Source organism: Leishmania mexicana, chromosome 27, assembly GCF_000234665.1.
Source record: "Leishmania mexicana MHOM/GT/2001/U1103 complete genome, chromosome 27".
Taxonomy (NCBI): domain Eukaryota; phylum Euglenozoa; class Kinetoplastea; order Trypanosomatida; family Trypanosomatidae; genus Leishmania; species Leishmania mexicana.
Window position 1 is genome coordinate 638515 of NC_018331.1, and position 18640 is coordinate 657154.

The following is an 18640-nucleotide window of genomic DNA, read 5'->3' on the forward strand; positions in this document are numbered from 1 at the left end:
GTGCACGCCGGATCCCGGTACCGTCGCAGCACTCTGGCAGCTCTCACACGGGCATGCAGGCGCCGACCTCTTTGAGAGCCCCTGCACACACACACACACCTCCCTCATGCACAGCGGTCGTGTGCCCCTCTCATGTCAGCTCGTCGGCGGCCACTGTGGGCTCGAACACAACGGCAGAGCTGACAAGCGTGCCGAATCTGCCATGTCAGAGGAGTCGACGCCAACTGTGTGGGCTACTGGCTTGGCCACCGGTCACAGACGGCAGGCCGACATCCCCCGAAAACGGCATACACGATGCAGCACGCTACCACAAGAAATTGTTGTCCGCAGCCGTCCCGCACCAGATGAACGAGGACGCTGCGCTCACGAGACGACTGTAGGCCATACTCGCTCAGTCCTGCGCGGGCACCTCTCTGCACTTTGTATTTCTGCAGGGGTGGGTGTCTGCCGCTTCACCTCACACCCACTGTACCCTTTCAGAACGGCAGCCTGTGAGCTCTTTGTGTGCCGATGCTGGGAAACACAGCTGGCGTGATGTATGCCACCCAGGCAAAGGCATCCAGATATCAGAAGGGCGAGAGTGGCTGCCGACAGGAGGTGCGAAGAGGGCCATACGAATCAACCCAGAAGCGCACGCGTGCGAAACATGCGGCGTTCCCTACGTCTGACCGCGGCTGGGAGCGACTGAGAGGGCGGCGCATGGGGCACACAGGCAGAGTACGCAGGGTCTCGGGGGGCCCTGGCCTGGGGGTGGCCGGCCCCTTTCTGGGCTCATCCGGCATGCGCCTGGGCCACCCCTCTACTGCCCACAAGGCAGGCGCCACCGCTTCCGCCCTCGAGCATGGCTCTTGGCGCAGCCCGCTTTGGATTGAGGCATGCATGCCCACCCAGGCCTGGGGGGCACCGATCGCGCAGCACGCAGCAGAAGAAGGGGCGGTCAGCTGTGAGAGACGGCGGTGATTAGGGTCAGGGTGAGTAGATGGCATTGGTGAGCCAATGGCGCCAAAGAGAGACCGGCGAACGTGCCACCCCTCACCAGCATTATCAAGGAACTCAGAGGAAACGGCAAAGCGAGCTCGCTCGCGACCGATATTCCTGCAAGGCGAGAACCCTTGGGCGTTTGTGGAACGTGTACGTCGGTGTGTTTCCTTTGTGGATGACGCGTTTTTACTCGAGTTTGGGTGGACGTCTCACGCGCTGTTAGACACCTGAAGCGTTTTTCGCTCAGGTGAGCGTGAGCGACGCGGTGGGTGGGACGTGCTGCTGTCGCGGTGAGGCGCATGTGTGTGTCTGTCTGTGTGTGTGTGTGTGTCATTGTTGCTCTTTTTGTAATTTGTCCTGTGGCGTTTCACCCAATCTGTGGCCTGTTGTCGGGCATGTTGTCGTTGTACGCGTTGATGCCAGCGACCTCCCCTCGTTTCGTTTTGTTTTTGTGCATGTGTCAATGTACTCACATGAAACAGTGCGGGGAAGCCTCTCTTTGAGGGGGGTATATGGACTTTGTAACGTACTAGAAAGGCAGGGATGCAGACGGGCAGCGTCTTGCCAGCTGTGCGGGGGCCCACATGTGCACTACTGTATGTAAGATCTCCTCGCAGCCCCATCCCTCCTCCATTTACCTCCGTCTCTCACCTCGGCTCTCTTCTCTCCAGCCGCCACTGATAATGTGCGTGTGTGTGTGTCTGTGTCTCTAGTCGATGCCTTCTTCGCTCTCGTTTTGCCTTTTTCGGGTCACTTTCGCAATCTAGACGTGTCCCGCATCCTACCGCCCCTGTTCGCGCTAACCAGCCATCTCTGCAAGTTACTCGAACGAACGGTGTCGCGACCATGTGGAAGAAAGGCGCCAGTCACAGCAGCCTCGCTTCCGCCCTCCCTGCGCCTCACTGTAGACTCTCCTTGACTGGTGTCTCCAGAAGGCAGCTCAGCACCAGCCGGGTACCAAGACAGGCGCAGCAATTGCGGGCTCTGCGCTCGCACGTTCGCCTGTGTACACCGCGGCACGGCACAGATTCAGCGTAGACCCGTTTCACGCGTGCCGGATCACAGATTTCTCCGATGACCGTCGCGTCTGCGTTCGCCTCCACGAGAAGGGGCAGAAGATGGACAGCTTTACCCGCGGAATCCCACAAGGGTCTTTCCGAGGCCTTCTTCTCTCCGTTATCGTGGTGGACTCACTGGGTGGGGAGCGCATCAGGACACCCGGACTGCACCACGTCTTCTGTGCTGACCACCTCACAGACCTCGCATCCTCAGAAAAGAAGGATGGCGTACGAGCCACACGGCAGCTCATCTTCTGTGGAGGCAGTGGAGCACTGAAGGCTGTAGGACGTCGTGGAGCTGAGCGACACCTAACGGAGGTGCACACTCTTCGGTGCGGGGCACCGCAAACGACTGCGACCCTCCTCAGCCACGCGAGGGCGCTACCCTGCGCACTTGGCGGGGGAGGTGTGCACGCCGGATCCCGGTACCGTCGCAGCACTCTGGCAGCTCTCACACGGGCATGCAGGCGCCGACCTCTTTGAGAGCCCCTGCACACACACACACACCTCCCTCATGCACAGCGGTCGTGTGCCCCTCTCATGTCAGCTCGTCGGCGGCCACTGTGGGCTCGAACACAACGGCAGAGCTGACAAGCGTGCCGAATCTGCCATGTCAGAGGAGTCGACGCCAACTGTGTGGGCTACTGGCTTGGCCACCGGTCACAGACGGCAGGCCGACATCCCCCGAAAACGGCATACACGATGCAGCACGCTACCACAAGAAATTGTTGTCCGCAGCCGTCCCGCACCAGATGAACGAGGACGCTGCGCTCACGAGACGACTGTAGGCCATACTCGCTCAGTCCTGCGCGGGCACCTCTCTGCACTTTGTATTTCTGCAGGGGTGGGTGTCTGCCGCTTCACCTCACACCCACTGTACCCTTTCAGAACGGCAGCCTGTGAGCTCTTTGTGTGCCGATGCTGGGAAACACAGCTGGCGTGATGTATGCCACCCAGGCAAAGGCATCCAGATATCAGAAGGGCGAGAGTGGCTGCCGACAGGAGGTGCGAAGAGGGCCATACGAATCAACCCAGAAGCGCACGCGTGCGAAACATGCGGCGTTCCCTACGTCTGACCGCGGCTGGGAGCGACTGAGAGGGCGGCGCATGGGGCACACAGGCAGAGTACGCAGGGTCTCGGGGGGCCCTGACCTGGGGGTGGCCGGCCCCTTTCTGGGCTCATCCGGCATGCGCCTGGGCCACCCCTCTACTGCCCACAAGGCAGGCGCCACCGCTTCCGCCCTCGAGCATGGCTCTTGGCGCAGCCCGCTTTGGATTGAGGCATGCATGCCCACCCAGGCCTGGGGGGCACCGATCGCGCAGCACGCAGCAGAAGAAGGGGCGGTCAGCTGTGAGAGACGGCGGTGATTAGGGTCAGGGTGAGTAGATGGCATTGGTGAGCCAATGGCGCCAAAGAGAGACCGGCGAACGTGCCACCCCTCACCAGCATTATCAAGGAACTCAGAGGAAACGGCAAAGCGAGCTCGCTCGCGACCGATATTCCTGCAAGGCGAGAACCCTTGGGCGTTTGTGGAACGTGTACGTCGGTGTGTTTCCTTTGTGGATGACGCGTTTTTACTCGAGTTTGGGTGGACGTCTCACGCGCTGTTAGACACCTGAAGCGTTTTTCGCTCAGGTGAGCGTGAGCGACGCGGTGGGTGGGACGTGCTGCTGTCGCGGTGAGGCGCATGTGTGTGTCTGTCTGTGTGTGTGTGTGTGTGTGTGTGTGTGTGTGTGTGTGTGTCGGCGTTATTGTTGCAGCCTGTGGCGCTGGTAGCTCGCGTGTCGACGACTGGTGAGCGCGTCTCCGTTTGTGTTCGTCGCTGTTTGCTCGCTTCTCTGACGAACGGAAGAAACAGGAGATAGGATGGATCTCAAGAGAGAATAGTCGTCTGAGTGTGTGTCTCCGCAGAAAAGACGAGTACGCGTGACGCGGGTACGCTTCGGTGGATATCGCGTCTTTCCTTGACATGTGGACATACCCCGATAACATGGGGGGAGGACACACACCTCTCCGTGCGTGGTATCGAGTGCCCAGTACTCCCACTCTGTGTGGAGAAGCTAGGCAGCACCCCACCTCCAGCCCCTGTCAACTGCCGAACCTCTTCTGGTGATGACGGGGTCAGGCACCCGCGACGCAGGGAGGTGAGAGCAATGTATCGCTGCTGATGTCGGCGGCCAGGCCCTGGATGGCGTTGCACCGGAGCGACCGGCAGCAGCGAACACGCTTGTGCCCACCTATGTGATGTGCAGAGCGTCATGGTGACTCGAACGCATCCCCTCCGGCCCCCCTCACTGCCTACTGGTGGTGGTGGGGAGCCTGCGTGCTGTCCCGAGGCGGATGGGCCAGGGGTGGCGGCCGGCATGGTGGGGGAGCGGCTGTGCGGCTGCCTGCGAAGCATGGGCTGGGGGTAGAGGTTTGGGGCAGAGGCCGTGCTCGGATGGCTGAGTCGGGTGCACTGCTGCCATGCGCGTGTCCACGTCTGCTCCGCACCACGTGGATATGGGGGCCTGTGGGCGTGCCGGGGGGGCCGAGTGCGGCTTAGCTCATGCCATATAGGCAGAGAGCGGACACATTGAAGAAGAAAAAATGTGCGGACAGCTCTTTGGGGGTCTCTCGCGTCTTTCCGACGACCCCCACTTTTTCCTCCTCCCAAGCGTTTTGCACGGGTGCAAGAGAGAGGGCGATGAAAACGCAGAGCGATGGGCAAATGCTCATCGGTGAAGCCAAGCGGAGAGGCAGCTGGGCTCCGTGGGGCAAACTGCTCGCCCGACACCCTCCCCCTCTTCCCCTCGCCTTCGCCTCGTTTCCAGGCAGCTCACTTGTGTCCATGTCGTCGCGGTGAGCTTCATCTCGCGTGGCTGGCGGCGTGGAAAGAGGAGTCGGCCACACGTCTTTGCTCTGTTCGCGGGTCAATGTTGGCGATGCGCGTGCTGCTCTGCCCTGGACGAAAATCGCCCAGTGCGACCCGTTCCTTCTCACATCTACTCGGCCTTATTTCATTCCTGCCACCTCGACCCTTCCGCTCTCACTCTCGCACACACATACACACCGAACCGACGGCACGGGCGCAACAGCGCACGAGATTACGCGCACATAAAGCATATCGGTGGCAAATCGACGCAATCATGTCAGCGACCGCTGTGCCACACGTGGTGACCTCGCCTTCGGTGAGGCTAACCTCCGATGTCGTTGTGGCGACGGCGGCGTCCGCTGCCTCTGGCAGCCCAGCAGCCGTCCACGTTGCACCGGTAGAGCTCGTCACGAAGGAGCTGCTTCAACTCGCTGAGGAACTTCGCGTCGTTGTGCCACAGGGCACCTGGGTGAGTCAAGGCAGTGAGGAGGAAATCCGAAAGCAGAAGGACAAAGACGCTGCGGGTGCTCCGGCCATACCGAGTCGCCGACCCATCACGGTTCACTTCGAGGTTGCGCGGCACGCCATTCTGCGCCACCACACCTCGGCGCACAAGAACTACCTCACAAAGGAGGCGAGCGAAGACAGCCGCGACCTGCGATCCGTCGACAATCCACTTTACGAGGTGATGCGCGACGAGGTGGACGCCGGCGTGCAGGCCGTGCCGCGGCGAACGGTGGCCTCGACGCAAACGCACCACGCCCGGCGCGTGAACGCGGTGGCGCAGGCGGAGCCGACAGTCGTGGACGCGTGTATCCGGCACCTGCCACCGCCGAAAGAGGAGCAGCCAAACCTCCGCGCGTTTATGGAGAAAGTCCTCCCACGCACTCTGCTCTGCCTGACGCAGAACTACAAGATTCCCATCTACACCGACGACCTTCGCAACTTCAGCGAAGACGACGCCGTCATCGCCACGCATGACGAGTTGGTCCTGATTGAGAAAGCCAATTACGTCCACAGCTCCACGAAAGGACGAAAGGTGAGCGGGGTGAGCTGGCGCAGCGGTCGGAAGCGCGATAACTTTGTCTGTGTCGCCTCAATCGGCCTGCAGACGTTGCCGGAGCGGCTGCAGGCGAATCGGCGGTGCGAGAGCAGCGTCTCCCTTGTGTGGGACTTGAGTGACCCGATGCACCCCCGCTACTTGCTCGAGGCCCCAGAGGAGGTCCAAGTGCTCCACTTCCATCCATCGGAGCCCAACTTGGTTGCTGGCGGTTCCCTGAACGGTCAGGTGTTTCTCTGGGATCTCAGCAAGGCCGACGTCGCCAGCTTCTTCTCCAGTGCGAGACAGCACAAACAGAACCAGAAATCCAACACGGCAGCGGCTACCGCTGTGGGCGGTGGCGGCGGGGAGACAGGAGAGTTTCGGGAGGTGGGCGAGGTGCCTCGCATGCCGGACAGCCTCAAGGGTGTTAGCCTCGAGGTCGACGGAGATATGCAGGTGCCTTGTCTGCAGCCGTGTCAGCAGTCACGCGTCGAGGTGTCGCACCAGGCCCCGGTGCATGACCTGCAATGGCTGCCCGACAGACTTGAGTTCGCGTTTGACGGCAAGCAGACGGTCGTGAACGAGACCCACCAGTTTGCCACCATCAGCGAAGACGGCACGATGCTTGTTTGGGACACGCGCCCGCAATATCTGCCGCAGGATAAACTGCGCAAGATAAAGCATCAAAGTCGAAGCGGCGGAGGCGAACAGCCGTGGGTGCCGCTGCTGCGCTATCAGCTGACGAAGCCGGACGGCACTGGTGAGATGCTGGGTTTCCGCTTCTTCTTGAACGGATGCACAGTGGAAGACGCCCCTTCCTATGCGGCTGCTGTCGCCAGCGCCGACGGCGAGCTTGGGTTCTGCTCCATGGTCACTCAGCACGAGCGACGATCCTCGATCGTCGTCCCAACCTTCGGGTACACGAAAGACACGCGGTTCGTGCGGTCGGTGGCGCCGGTGGCGCACGCGGGGCCCGTCTACTCAGTGCAACAGCACCCGACGATTGGCGACGTGTATCTGACCTGCGGTGATGGCTGCTTCAAGGTTTGGCGCTATGGGCTTCTCATGCCGCTATACGAATGCCCACAGAGGCCTGGGAGTGTCATGTGTGCGGCTTGGTCTCCAGCCCGCCCCGCACTCATTATCATTGGCACTGGCAATGGCATGGTGGAGGTGTGGGACCTGCTCGATCGAAACCCCGAACCGATGCTGACACATCACTTAGTTCAGGATGCCATCACATCTATCGCCTTCCAGCCGTTGCCGCACCGCGTGACACGTCGGTACACGCAGCAGCTGCTGCTCGGCACCAACCTCGGCTCTTTTCACTGGTACATCCTGCCCCCGGCGCTGTCGCGCGCGTCCAGCGGGGAGAAGAAATACATGCGCGCTATGCTTGAGCGTGAGGCGCGGCGCGTCGCCTACTACGACTGGCGCTGGTCCGAGCGACAGTCTGAGATCGATCGCTTTGGCCTCCAAGGTGCAGCGGCACGGCTGCGCGGCACGATTGCGCAGACGGCGTCAAGCAACGGAGTGGCTGCGGTGCCCGGGAAGGAGAAGAGTGAGCCGGACGACCCATTACTCGCCGAGCGTCGTCACGACAAGGAGGCGGCGGACTTGAGAGATCTGGACAACCCGTACGCTCAGGACCCTCAGCGAGATGAGGAGTTCCTGGAGATGGTGGAGAAACTGAATCAGCAGGAGCTTCAACAAATGGAGTTGGAGTCGGCCGCCTGAGTTGCCTGGAGCAGCCGTGTGGCGCGCTTTCTGACCTTCGCCGAAGGCCCCCCCCCCGCCTCCGGTGCACGGCAAAGCAACGGAGTCCGCACTTGCCTTTTCGTTTCGTTTTCTTGGTGTGTCTGCGTGCGTCTGCGTGTGAGTGGCTGATGATGTTGGGGGTATTCATGTAGCTTCTGCCTTCTCCTCCCCCTCCATGCTGCGTGGAGGTTGCTACCGTGGGGACTGACAGTAGTGCGGGACGTGAAGAGGTTTCTCGTCGATGTCCTTCCGCACCCCCACGTGGAAGTGTCCTCTTCGTGCTTTCTTCCATCTCTTCGCACCTTGGCGACTGTGTCTGTGCGCTTCAGGTCTGCAGATTGCTGGACCGAGTGATACACCGCCCCAGTGGAATGTACATAGGTCTTCTCCCCTCTCGCGTTATGTATGGCGCGATGACGAGTGAAGGGAGGGATGCAGATGCGGATGTGTGTTTGTGTGCATGTGTGATGTAGTAAAATGGCCCGCGGCTGCTGCTTGCCGTGGGACGACCTTGTTCTCCTGCCCCGCTTCATGGCGCGTGTACGTTGTGTCGCAGCGAAAATAGAGAGCGAGATATCGGGTGGATCAGGGAGACGCTGAACGGTGCCTTGACCGTGCCACTCTCAAGCTTGGATGTAGTCGCACACACAAAAATAGACATGTATTTTGAACGAAGCACACATTTGCCAGAGGCCCCTCCACTCGTTTTTTTTTCTTTTTCACACGTGAGGTTATCCGAAAGGAGTACTACTGCTGCGCTCGACCGCAGTCGGGTGGACCTCTGTGTGCTTGTGCGTTCCACCCACCACCCGGACGTGTTTCATCTCGCCCGCACACGCACCGTGGCTTGGCGGTTGAGGGGAGGGGGCAGAACTCGGTGCAGCCTCTATATATATCGCCAACGCGCTACTCTATCTACGGACTCAAGCGCATCTTGTCACGTGCAGCAATGGTTTTCGTTTTCTTGCCTGCACAGGGTTTGCTCACCTCCCTCTGTGTGTGTGTCTGTCTGTCTGTCTCTGCCACTCTCACTCTCTTCCTATCCGACACCCTCAACTCTTTACCTTCCCTTTTACCGTTTGCGTTCCTTGACTCATACGCTTGCTGGGCCCTCGCTTCCCTTCCTCGACCGACTCCCTCTCCTTCCCCCGCGCATCGCCATCACTGTAAATCTGCTCAGGTAACCGCTTGCATCCACACATACGCGCGCGCTTCTCAAACCTCCCCTTTTTTCCCTTTTTTGTTTGTTTTTATATCTGGAACCAATCCATCATCTGTCGAAGAAAACATTTTTCTAGTTCTTGGGCTTTCTCTCCCTGGCGTTCGTCTTTTGCACGTGTGTGTGTGCGCGCGTGCTTGTGCGACCGTTCTTCACCCCTTCTTCGGTGTGTGTGTGTGTTTGTGTGTGCGGGCCCTCACCCACCTCCTCCCCCCCCCCGCCCCCGCCCAACCCCACACTCTCTCCGTTACGTGATTTCTTCCACCACCACCGCCGCCGCGGCCAGTCCCCCTCCCCCAATTCCTTTATTACTGTTGCATCGTTTATTTTTTTTTGTGTCTGGTTGATCGATTTGCCGTTTATCCGTGTGCGCTCTCTCTGTCTGTCATCGCGCCTGTTAACACCTCCTCCTCCTCCCCCACACACGAACACCTCTAACGCACGTGATTTTGGTGCTCTAACCCTTCACCACCTCCTCCACGCTCTCCGCTACGTCCTTACCGCCATCGCGATTGTGCTCAATCAATCACCGAACCCTTACGCCCTCGTACTCCCTGTCGTTCGATCGTCGCCATGTCCGACTCGGCACTGAGCCACACGCCGGACCGGTTTATATTCTTGCCGTTCCGCCTCGGCGAAAAGGACATCCCGGACTGGTCGTTGTGCTCGCGGTACGTTGCCACGTACCACGCGAGCAACAACACGACCACCGTCGATGACGCCATCAAATCCATGGCGGCGTACCACAACACGATTGTGAAGACGTGCACCCTCCATGAGTCGAAGCGGACGCCGAATGAGAGCTTCATCAAGCACACACTGCTGCGTTACTGCCGCCTGGTGGGGCAGGCTCAGGCCCACCTGCCGCTGCACAGCGGGCACGTGAGCAAAAACCTGAAGTTCGTCTGGTTTGACAGCTTCGATGAATCAACAAAGTATGAGAGCACGAATTCAAACTCGGAGCTGGTGAGCTGCGTGTACAACCTAGCCGCCTCGTACGTGTACGTGGCTGCGACGCAGGCGCACACGGGGTCCATGGATGAGGTGAAAGAGGCGTACAAGCACTTCCAGAACGCTGCCGGCTACTACGAAATGGTCACCTCCATGCTGGATCGTCTGCCATCGGAACAGCTCACGAAGGGCGACATGAAGCGGGACTCGCTGGCGATGCTCACTCGGCTGTGTCTCGCCCAGGCTCACCACTGCGGCTACCTCAAGGCAGAGGAGACGATGAAAGGAAAGCATGATGTGCTCTCCAAGATTGCCGCGGAGGCGGCGAAGCAGTATGAGGACGTTCTCTCGTCTTTCAAGACCTCGGTATGGCTGGCGAAGAAGGCGACCAACGCGAAGGAGGTCGAGGCCCACCTCGGCGCCAACGTCTGCATCTTCAAGGCGCGCGCCCACCTTCACCTAGGCGTCAAGAATGCGGAAGAAAGCGAGATGGGCGTGGCCATCGCGCACTACCGAAAGGCAAAGGCGCACCTGATGAAGCTGCCCCGCATGCCGACGCAGTCGCTGACGGTGTGGGTCAACAGCATCGTCACAAGCGCCAACGCGGCCGAGGAGAAGGCGGAGAAAGCAAACACGTCCGTCTACTTCTCCCGCATTCCGAAGGAGGTACCGGAGCCGGAGGGGTTGCCCCGCTCACTTGGCACCCCAACAGAGCATCCGAGCTTTGTGTGTTTTGTGTCGACACGCGGCGAAGACCCCTTCTTCGGTATCGTTCCCGCGCACATTGCGAAGACGGTGAGCGCCTGGCGCGAGAAGCAGCGCAACCTGGTCAACGTCTGCACCTCCGCCGCCGCCAACGCGCGCAAGAGCACGCAGACGAAGTTTCAGACACTGGGGGTAGTGGCAGCCATTCAGGCAATGTCCGGCGAGTTTGAGGGTCGCGGCCGCGTGCCGGAGCCGCTGCGCTCGAGTATTCTGAAGCTGCGGGAGGAGAACAAGAGCCAAAGTGGGGCCACCTACAGCGTGACCGACATCCTCATGAGCAACGTGAATACATGCAGTGAAATGTACCAAGTTGCGGATAGCAAGCTGAAGGAAGTGAGCGCAGAGTTGGAGAAGGACAGGATGACGGATAGGCGCTATGTTGAGGCTTATGGGGAGAAAATGTGGCGTGCCGTGCACCCCGCCTCCGACCAAACACCGGACCACTGCACCATCTTGGCTGCCATCAGCGAGCACGAGAAGGGTCTGCAGCAGTGGTTAGTGGCGCCGTTCAACGAGGCGAAGAAGACACTAGCGGAAAACATGCGCAACATCGCACGCCTGGACTGGCCGATTGCCGATTTGGACGCGCTGATGCCGTTCGTGGAGACCAAGGAGGCACGCCAGCAGTCAGGCAAGGTCATGGAGTTAGTGGCGAAGCTGAAGGAGTTAGTGGAGGCGAAGGTGCGCATCGAGAGCGAGCAAGCGACGGTGGAAAAGGTGCTGCACGATAAACTGGAGTCTGACGACGTCGTTTTCGGCATTTCCTCCGTCGAGTCAACGCAGCGTGACACGATGCTGGAGAAGGCCTCCAAAGACATCTCGGACGTGATCGAGAAGGTGAACGAGAAGGTGCGGCAGGAGCGGGAACTGGTGCCCAAGGTCGAGGAGCTGATGGAGCAGATTGGCACTCTACAGAGTACTGACCCTCTCTCTGCAGAGATTCAGAAGGTGTCTAACGGGCTCGAAAACGCTTGCTCCATCTATCAGGAGCTCATGAAGGACTTCGCCAGCATGGTGCAGTACGGCTCCAAGGCTGTGGACGAGATCGACGCTACTCTCAGAAATGCCAAGTCCTACACGATGAGTCGCGAGCTTCAGGCGCAGGAGGTGCAGAGCCGTCTGGATGAGCAGATTGCGGCGAGGATAAACCAGATGCAAGACGTAGAGGGCCAAATCGCCGAATCGCGCCGGCGCCAAGAACTCCTACAGCAGCAGATTGCCTCGCTGGAGCAACAAGCGACGCAGCAGCCCGCATACCAGTACCTAGCGTCGCCTCTGCAGCAGCCGTACCAGCCGCTGCCACAGCAACACCAGTACCACCAGACGGCCCCAGCATCGGCCGCGGCATATCAGTACCCTCCCCCGATCATGCAGCAGCCACCGCTTCAGCAGCAGCAGCCTGTTCCGCCGTCGTACGATCAACTCAGTAGCATGACCTCCGTACCAGTGGCGCAGCCACCACCACCGCAGCAGACGAATGCGTACCAGTATCCACCGTCATCACTTCCGCAGCCTGCCAGTCCAAGCTGCCCCTCGTACAAGCCGCCATTTACACTGTAGGCAGTGCACGCGCATGGAACCCCCACCCCCTGCTGCTAGCCGCAAGCATGCATCCATGTGCACGCTCGGCTCACATGGTTCTGTGTGCCTTGTTCACCTCACCCCTCGGCACTTCCTTTGCGGTTTTCGTTTTGGCGTTCTCTCTCTTGCGCTTGATGATGCCGGTCACCTCAGTCTGTGACATCACAGGGCCCAGTGCACGGACTCTTTGTGGGGAAGCCAAGCAGTCTGCACAGACTGCCCTCGGGGGTACGACTGGCGGACTCGTGGTGCCGGCGGACGTGTCGGTGCTGGCGCCGTGCCGGAGAGACGTGCGGTCATGCTGGTCACCTTTGTGCCGGCCCACTACGCATCGTGTCGACCATTCAGCAGGTGTACGCACCCGCCGGCTGCTCTTCTGCATTAGCGGCGTTGCGGTGATGTCGAGCGTTGTCCTGGGTTTAGCCTGCGGTGTACGCAGTGGCATTGCAGTGGGACTGAGCGGCGCCAAGCGGTGTTGGCTGGCCCTGCTGCTTGGCATAGCCGTAGTGCCGCGGAGGCGAGGCGGAGCCGTGGTTGTGTGTGCGTATATTTGCTGACTTGTTGGGGGGTGGCATATAATGGACACGGGAAGAAAGCAACGAAAAAAAAGGACCGTTCTCTTAGCCCGTCATCGCCGGCCGTCATTCGACGGTGGGCGCCTCAGAGGATCACCGGTTAGGGTGGTGGTGGGGGGGGGTGGGGTCTTTGTCTCTTGTGACCGTGTTCTTTTTTTGTGCGGGCCTGTGAGGGGGTGTCGCCGCCACCCCTCCCCACCACCACCACCACCAGTCAACTGTATCTCCGTCTCAGACTGCAGATTCTCTGCGAGTGGTTGTGGGAATATACGTGTATGTTTCTGAGCTCATCAGCTGACGTCACGTCTCTTGTCTTTTTTTTGTTTGTTGTCACCCTTCGTCATGACTGTGTGCTGTTCTGCCTTCCATACTTACACACACACACACACACACACGCACACACGCACACACACACAACCCCCTTCTGTCTCTTCTCTCTTCACTGTCGACTGTGTGGTTGCTAGCGTCCCATCCATCGCGGTTGTGTGCGTCGGTGTCCCGTGCGCCCTCTCGCTTCTCTCCGCAGTTGTTGTCGGGAGTTCCCAACCAAGCGCCGCAAAGAAGCAGAGCCGAGCACACGTCCCATACTACAGCTGATTGAACCCTTCTTACTGTGTCCATTTCTGTGTCCTTGATGCGCTGCACCTCGGAGGCCTCATTTTACGTTTCTACTTTCACGTGCGTATCTGTGCGTGCGGCACACGCCCAAGAGCGCATTAGCTGGCCAAGGGAAATGCGTGCTTTTCTGACCATCTGCTTGCTTTTAAACACACACACACATCCCGCTCTGCCCACCTTCCGTCTCTCATGTGCCACATATACCTATTCATCGTTTCGCTTTCTTCTTTTGCTTGCTTGCTTGCCGTTAACGTTGGCAGTCCTTGATATAGGCGAAGGATCCTCTCGACGCCCACACAATCATGTATTCCCGTGCACGTGTGTGTGTGTGTGCGGTTAGTCATGACGTCGAGAAGAGCTCTTCTCATCTCCCACACCCTTATTGTTGGCGTTTTTCTTTGTACGTGTGCGTATGCGCATGCGCGCGGGCGTGTTCTCACTGCCCCTCGTCGCTCTTCTTCGTTCTCGGCGCAGGGAGCGCCCTTGCGCCATCACTTCTCGTGCTGTCCTTCTCATGTCTGTTCTAGCGTTGGGGTGACGGGCTGGGGCGGAGTGGGCCAGCTGCGTTGGTTGCGTCATCTCCCTCTCTCTCAAGAGAGAGAGAACATGAATAAAGCAGGCAAATGTGTGCGTTGGTTTATATTCACATGTGCTGCAGAGACGCACTACAGCTCCTCTCTGCTCTTCCTCACTGTTTCGCTTTTTCATTTCTTGGCTAGTTGCGATGGCTGTGAATCTCTGTGAGCTTGTGATGGCATGCCCGATATTCACTGGTGTGTGCAGGCTGCGTCGCTCGTGCCTCTTCTCCCCCGAAATGCGTGTTTTGGCTTTCGCTCTTCCCTGCTTACTCTCTCACCGCTCCCCTCCTCCTCGTCCTTTGACTCTGCCTACTCGTGTGTCCTCGGCTCGTGACGCTCACTTCTCGTTGTAAGTGCTGTCATGTGAGGAACGGAAGACGACGAGGACCAAGTGGAACCTCACCCCCTCCCCTCTCACATACACACAGACACACAGACACCTCCCTCCCCCATCTCTCCACTCCCCGGTTCACAGAGGCCTGGCACAAAGCACGCTCAGCGTGTGTGCCAAGCCTTTGTGAGGCGGTTCCTGGTGCAGAGCGTGCGTGTAGACTCACAAGAGGCGAGGCCGAAATGATTTTGTCCCTCCGCCCCACCCCACCCCACTCCCTGCTTGATACGCCGCTCCCTTTCAAACGTGAGGGCTAAGGCGAAGTTCGACGCGCGGCCATACCCGTCGCACCATAGACTCACACACACGTGCGCACGCGCGGTCACCCATAGATTTGACAAGGATAAAGAGTACCGTTGTTGCTTCCCGTTGCGGATGAGCGTCACCGATCCGTACTCGCTGTCCCCGCAGAACGGTGCGGTGGAGGCGACACTCTTTCAGCTGCTGTTTCCAGTTCACGCTACCCCTGCTACCGGAGTTGCCGTGGGAGACGCTATCGAAGTGAAGACACTAAGCGGTGATTCTCCTGAGAGGATCGCTGGGGCACTTGCGGTGTCGTCGCCGTCTGTCTCCGAGCGAATTCGGGCGTGGGAGACGGTGCCCCATAAGCGTGCAGCGCGCTCGTTCCGTGGCACGGAACGCACTGAGCTGGACAACCATGAAGTTCCCACGTTGCTACACACTGTGGATACGCAGCAGCGGCATGGCGCGTTTGCCGCGAAAGGTCCACTTGTGCGACACGCCGGTGCAGTTGGGCTGGATCGCCGCACGGATGCAAGTGCTGACCCCAGTACGGTACCATTCTCGATGCGTTTACGGGAAGTGGAGCGGCGATTTCGGGAACAGATGGAGGTGCACCGCGGTCTGACGGCGGCGTCCCGCCAAGTCGATGTCCTTGAGCGTTCTGTTCAACTGTTTCAAGCAGAGCGGCGCACGCGAGGGTTCGCGCAGGCGCTTGCCGATCGTCAAGACGCCATCTGGGCCCGTGTGTGGCCTGCTAGTTCCCTTGCGAAGATGGGGGACACTGCAGCGACTGTGCATCGTCAAACGGCAGCATCGCCTCGTGTTGCGCCCATGCCGGCGGCGCGCCGTGGCGACAGCTCTGCGACACCTTCGACCAGCAGCGCTATCTCACCTCCGCCCCCCGCGTCCCCGACGGGCTTCTTGCTGAAGGATATCCTAGACACCTACTCAACCCCGCGTGAGCTTCGAGAGGCTAGCGGCCGCAGCCGGAGTACGACGGCCGCCGCTCCTGTTCCACCAAAGGCAACGAAGGCGCCACAAGGAGCCCCACTCGCCCCGGCACGCGAGGCGCGGAGGACTGTCGCTGGGGTGGACATTTTCCACCCCGAGAAGGCACCGAAACCGTACACTGTCATCCGCTACGTCGAGGCGAGATCCAAGCACGCCTCAGCCACACACGACGCTGTCGACCGCCAGGGCACCTCGACATCCTCGGCTGTCACCCCTGCCACAGCGGCAGCGGTGTCCGCAGCATCTTCGAAAAACCTCGCGAGAGGGGAAGTGAAAGGGGACTCCTCGCAAGCGCTCTCCAGCGTTGTGAGCGAGGAGCGTCAAGCGGACGAAGTAGGCGGAGGCAACGTCTCCGATGAGAGCAATGCCAGCGTCGCCGATGAAGCCGCGTCGACGAATGACACGTACGACGCGGACACGTTTGACTCGCACGTCTCAAGTAGAACCGCTGCGGATGCTTGGATGCGCAGCGCAAAGAGCTCTGCTGTGAGCAGCGCGATTCCTACGGTGGAAGCGACGTCATCTTCCCTCACACAGAGCATTACCTCTGAAGAAGTCGAAAGTGAAGCTGCTGGGCGTTCGTTGAGGTGTAACTGCCGTGACGGTGGTACGAGGAGTGACGCGCGCACGACACCCTTTTCTGAAATCCTGCAAGCCTTCTTTGACGCCTGTCGGTGCGTCTCGGCTGCCTCTGCTCGTCTGCTCCAGCCCCCGTATATTCAAGAGAGCAGCCATGATGCTGGTCAACACAGGCAACACACCCCGAAGCCGGCGAAAATGGATGCCCCGCGTTCAGTCCCGAAGGCAGTGGAGGATGCTGGCGAACCGGGAGAGAAGGCGAAGGATGCTGCATCACGTGTCACCGCGTATGCAGTCACTGGTGCAGATGTCTCTCCAGCTTCTTGGCGTGACGCCCTGGAGCGGCAGCTACGCAACATACGTCGCCTTCAGCGCTTTCGTGTACACCTGCTTCGCCACCTGAAGCGCATTGATGTGCAGCGGCAGACTCACTGCAAGGCGACACGGCTGCTGCGGGAAGCCCAAGCCCTCGCCAAAGTACGCCGTAAACTGCTCTCCGGCTCTAGCGTCGGGGGCGAAGCATCCTTGGGGAGTATGCTGCGTCACGTGAAGGGCGTCTCCACGGGGACAGGTGAGCGGAGGGACCCGCGCCGCGGTGGCGGTGGGCATGGCCATGGCGCTCCGCGGCAACAGCATTCCCTGCCTTCGCGGCTGAGAGCGAGTGTCGTGAGCGACGCCGACACAATATCGGAGGTGGTGTTCACCGACATGAACAGCAGCGTCGGCGACATCATCTCAGCTGACTCCAGCGTAGTGGAGGAAGAGATGCAGTATGGCAGCGATCAAAGCGAGACTTTCATCTCGGACAGCATCGTCCAGGAAGAGGTGGCCAGCTGGGATGGGGCCTCCGGACACAGCGAGGTGGCCAGCGGTGGTGGCACCATCTTGACCGAAGTGTCCAGGAGCCATGGGGGCAACAGTGACCCCTCTTACGGCAGCGACTCCTTCGAAGCGGCGAGTAACGCAGGCGCTGCGGAACGTTCTGCGTGGATCACGCGGCCTGGTATGGTGGCTGAAGTCCGCCTAGACGAGATCGAGGAGGAACTCGCAGACCGATTAGCCGAAATATCGTCGGATGCCATCTCCGAAGGGAGCTCGATTCCATCCGACGTGGAAGAGCTTGTTGACCTGCTCCCCTCTTCACTCATCCCAAGCGAAATCGACGACGACGACGCGAGCCCGCAAGGCAGCTCTGCAACCACCATGGACTCCCACGTTGCCACTGGCATGAGCAGCTCCGCGGCGGCCTTGCGGGGACAGCAACGACGCATGTACGTTGGCGCAAAGGGCACCACCGCGTGGTATGCAGCTGCCGGAGAAGGGGTAGCGAGTGGTGGCAGCGGGGCGCTGACGGATCACAAGGCCTACATTCGTGACTCTCCTGGCTCTAGTGTGTACAGCGTGCCGGAGGACGCCGATGTGGACACACCTATGCTGCAGTCCACAGACGTCCACTCGGAAGGCACCCGAGACTCGGTGCCGAGGGCGAGTGGAAGCGTAGCGGACGTTAACGCGGCCGCATCCCTCGCGGCGGCGAACGAGAAGCGTATTCATGAAAGGCGCAGCCCGACCTCCTCGACCAAGAGCGACGGGAGCAGCAGTAGCTCGGAGGATGCCTTGACAATGTTGGAGGTGGACATGGCCCTTACGAAGGAGCGTCGGCACCACGCGTTGCGCTCTGCGTCTGATGTGCCAACGTTTGAGCAGCTCTACAACCCATCCGTGCCCCCGCTGGGGGAAGGGCCACCAAAGGGAAGCGGCAACGCCAGCACCACCAGCTCTGCCGGCAGCGGCCGGTCGTCCAAGCCAGATCGATGGAAAGGTGGATCTTCCCACAGTGTCGACATAGGGCGGTCGAACACCGCAGTCTCGTCCCTTCATGAACGAGGTGCAGCGCACCCTCTGCACTACCCGACAGCGCGGATGGAGGCCGGCACACAGGCGGAGATGCCCGCCATGGACAGCCACCCCACGGCCGTATTTGGGGCTTCACGAATGAAAGCGGCATATCCGACGGAGGACTACGTTGCGCAGAGTGCGTGGAAGGCGCGTCAGCTACACCTCTTGCGGCAGCTGCGATTACCCATTGTGGATGACTCGGAGGACACGGTGAAGAACTCAGCGGAGGCCACCGACAACACAAGTTGCGGCTTTGAGCAGCGGCATCGTCCGCCGAAGGACAAAGCCGATGCCGTGCTCGACGCCGCCGAAGCTGCAGCACATGAGGAGTGGGCGCAACACTGGGGTGTTGTGGAGTCGCTGCTGCAGACGCGTTTTTCCGCGTCATCCTGCATCGGTAGTGGCGCGCTACCGTCATCCTCGCGCCGCACAAGAAAGGTCCTCCTACAGCGCTTCCCCTCGGATTCAACGCCACCTACTCGGGACGCTTCTCAGTCGAGTGTGCCGGTGCCCTCTGCATCACGCTGAGCGAGCTC

At 60.1% G+C, this 18640-nt stretch overlaps 3 protein-coding genes across 3 annotated transcripts; all 3 read left to right on the plus strand.

The window, feature by feature from the left end:
• Positions 1 to 5168: 5168 nt before the first annotated feature.
• On the plus strand, positions 5169 to 7673 carry LMXM_27_1630 (conserved hypothetical protein; the record flags this gene model as incomplete). Its single annotated transcript, XM_003876689.1, has 1 exon — positions 5169 to 7673. The coding sequence occupies one exon, from the start codon at positions 5169 to 5171 to the stop codon at positions 7671 to 7673; it is 2505 nt and encodes an 834-aa protein (XP_003876738.1).
• A 1813-nt stretch (positions 7674 to 9486) lies between these two features.
• On the plus strand, positions 9487 to 12189 carry LMXM_27_1640 (conserved hypothetical protein; the record flags this gene model as incomplete). Its single annotated transcript, XM_003876690.1, has 1 exon — positions 9487 to 12189. The coding sequence occupies one exon, from the start codon at positions 9487 to 9489 to the stop codon at positions 12187 to 12189; it is 2703 nt and encodes a 900-aa protein (XP_003876739.1).
• Positions 12190 to 14747: 2558 nt separating this feature from the next.
• On the plus strand, positions 14748 to 18632 carry LMXM_27_1650 (conserved hypothetical protein; the record flags this gene model as incomplete). Its single annotated transcript, XM_003876691.1, has 1 exon — positions 14748 to 18632. The coding sequence occupies one exon, from the start codon at positions 14748 to 14750 to the stop codon at positions 18630 to 18632; it is 3885 nt and encodes a 1294-aa protein (XP_003876740.1).
• Between the last annotated feature and the right edge of the window lie 8 nt (positions 18633 to 18640).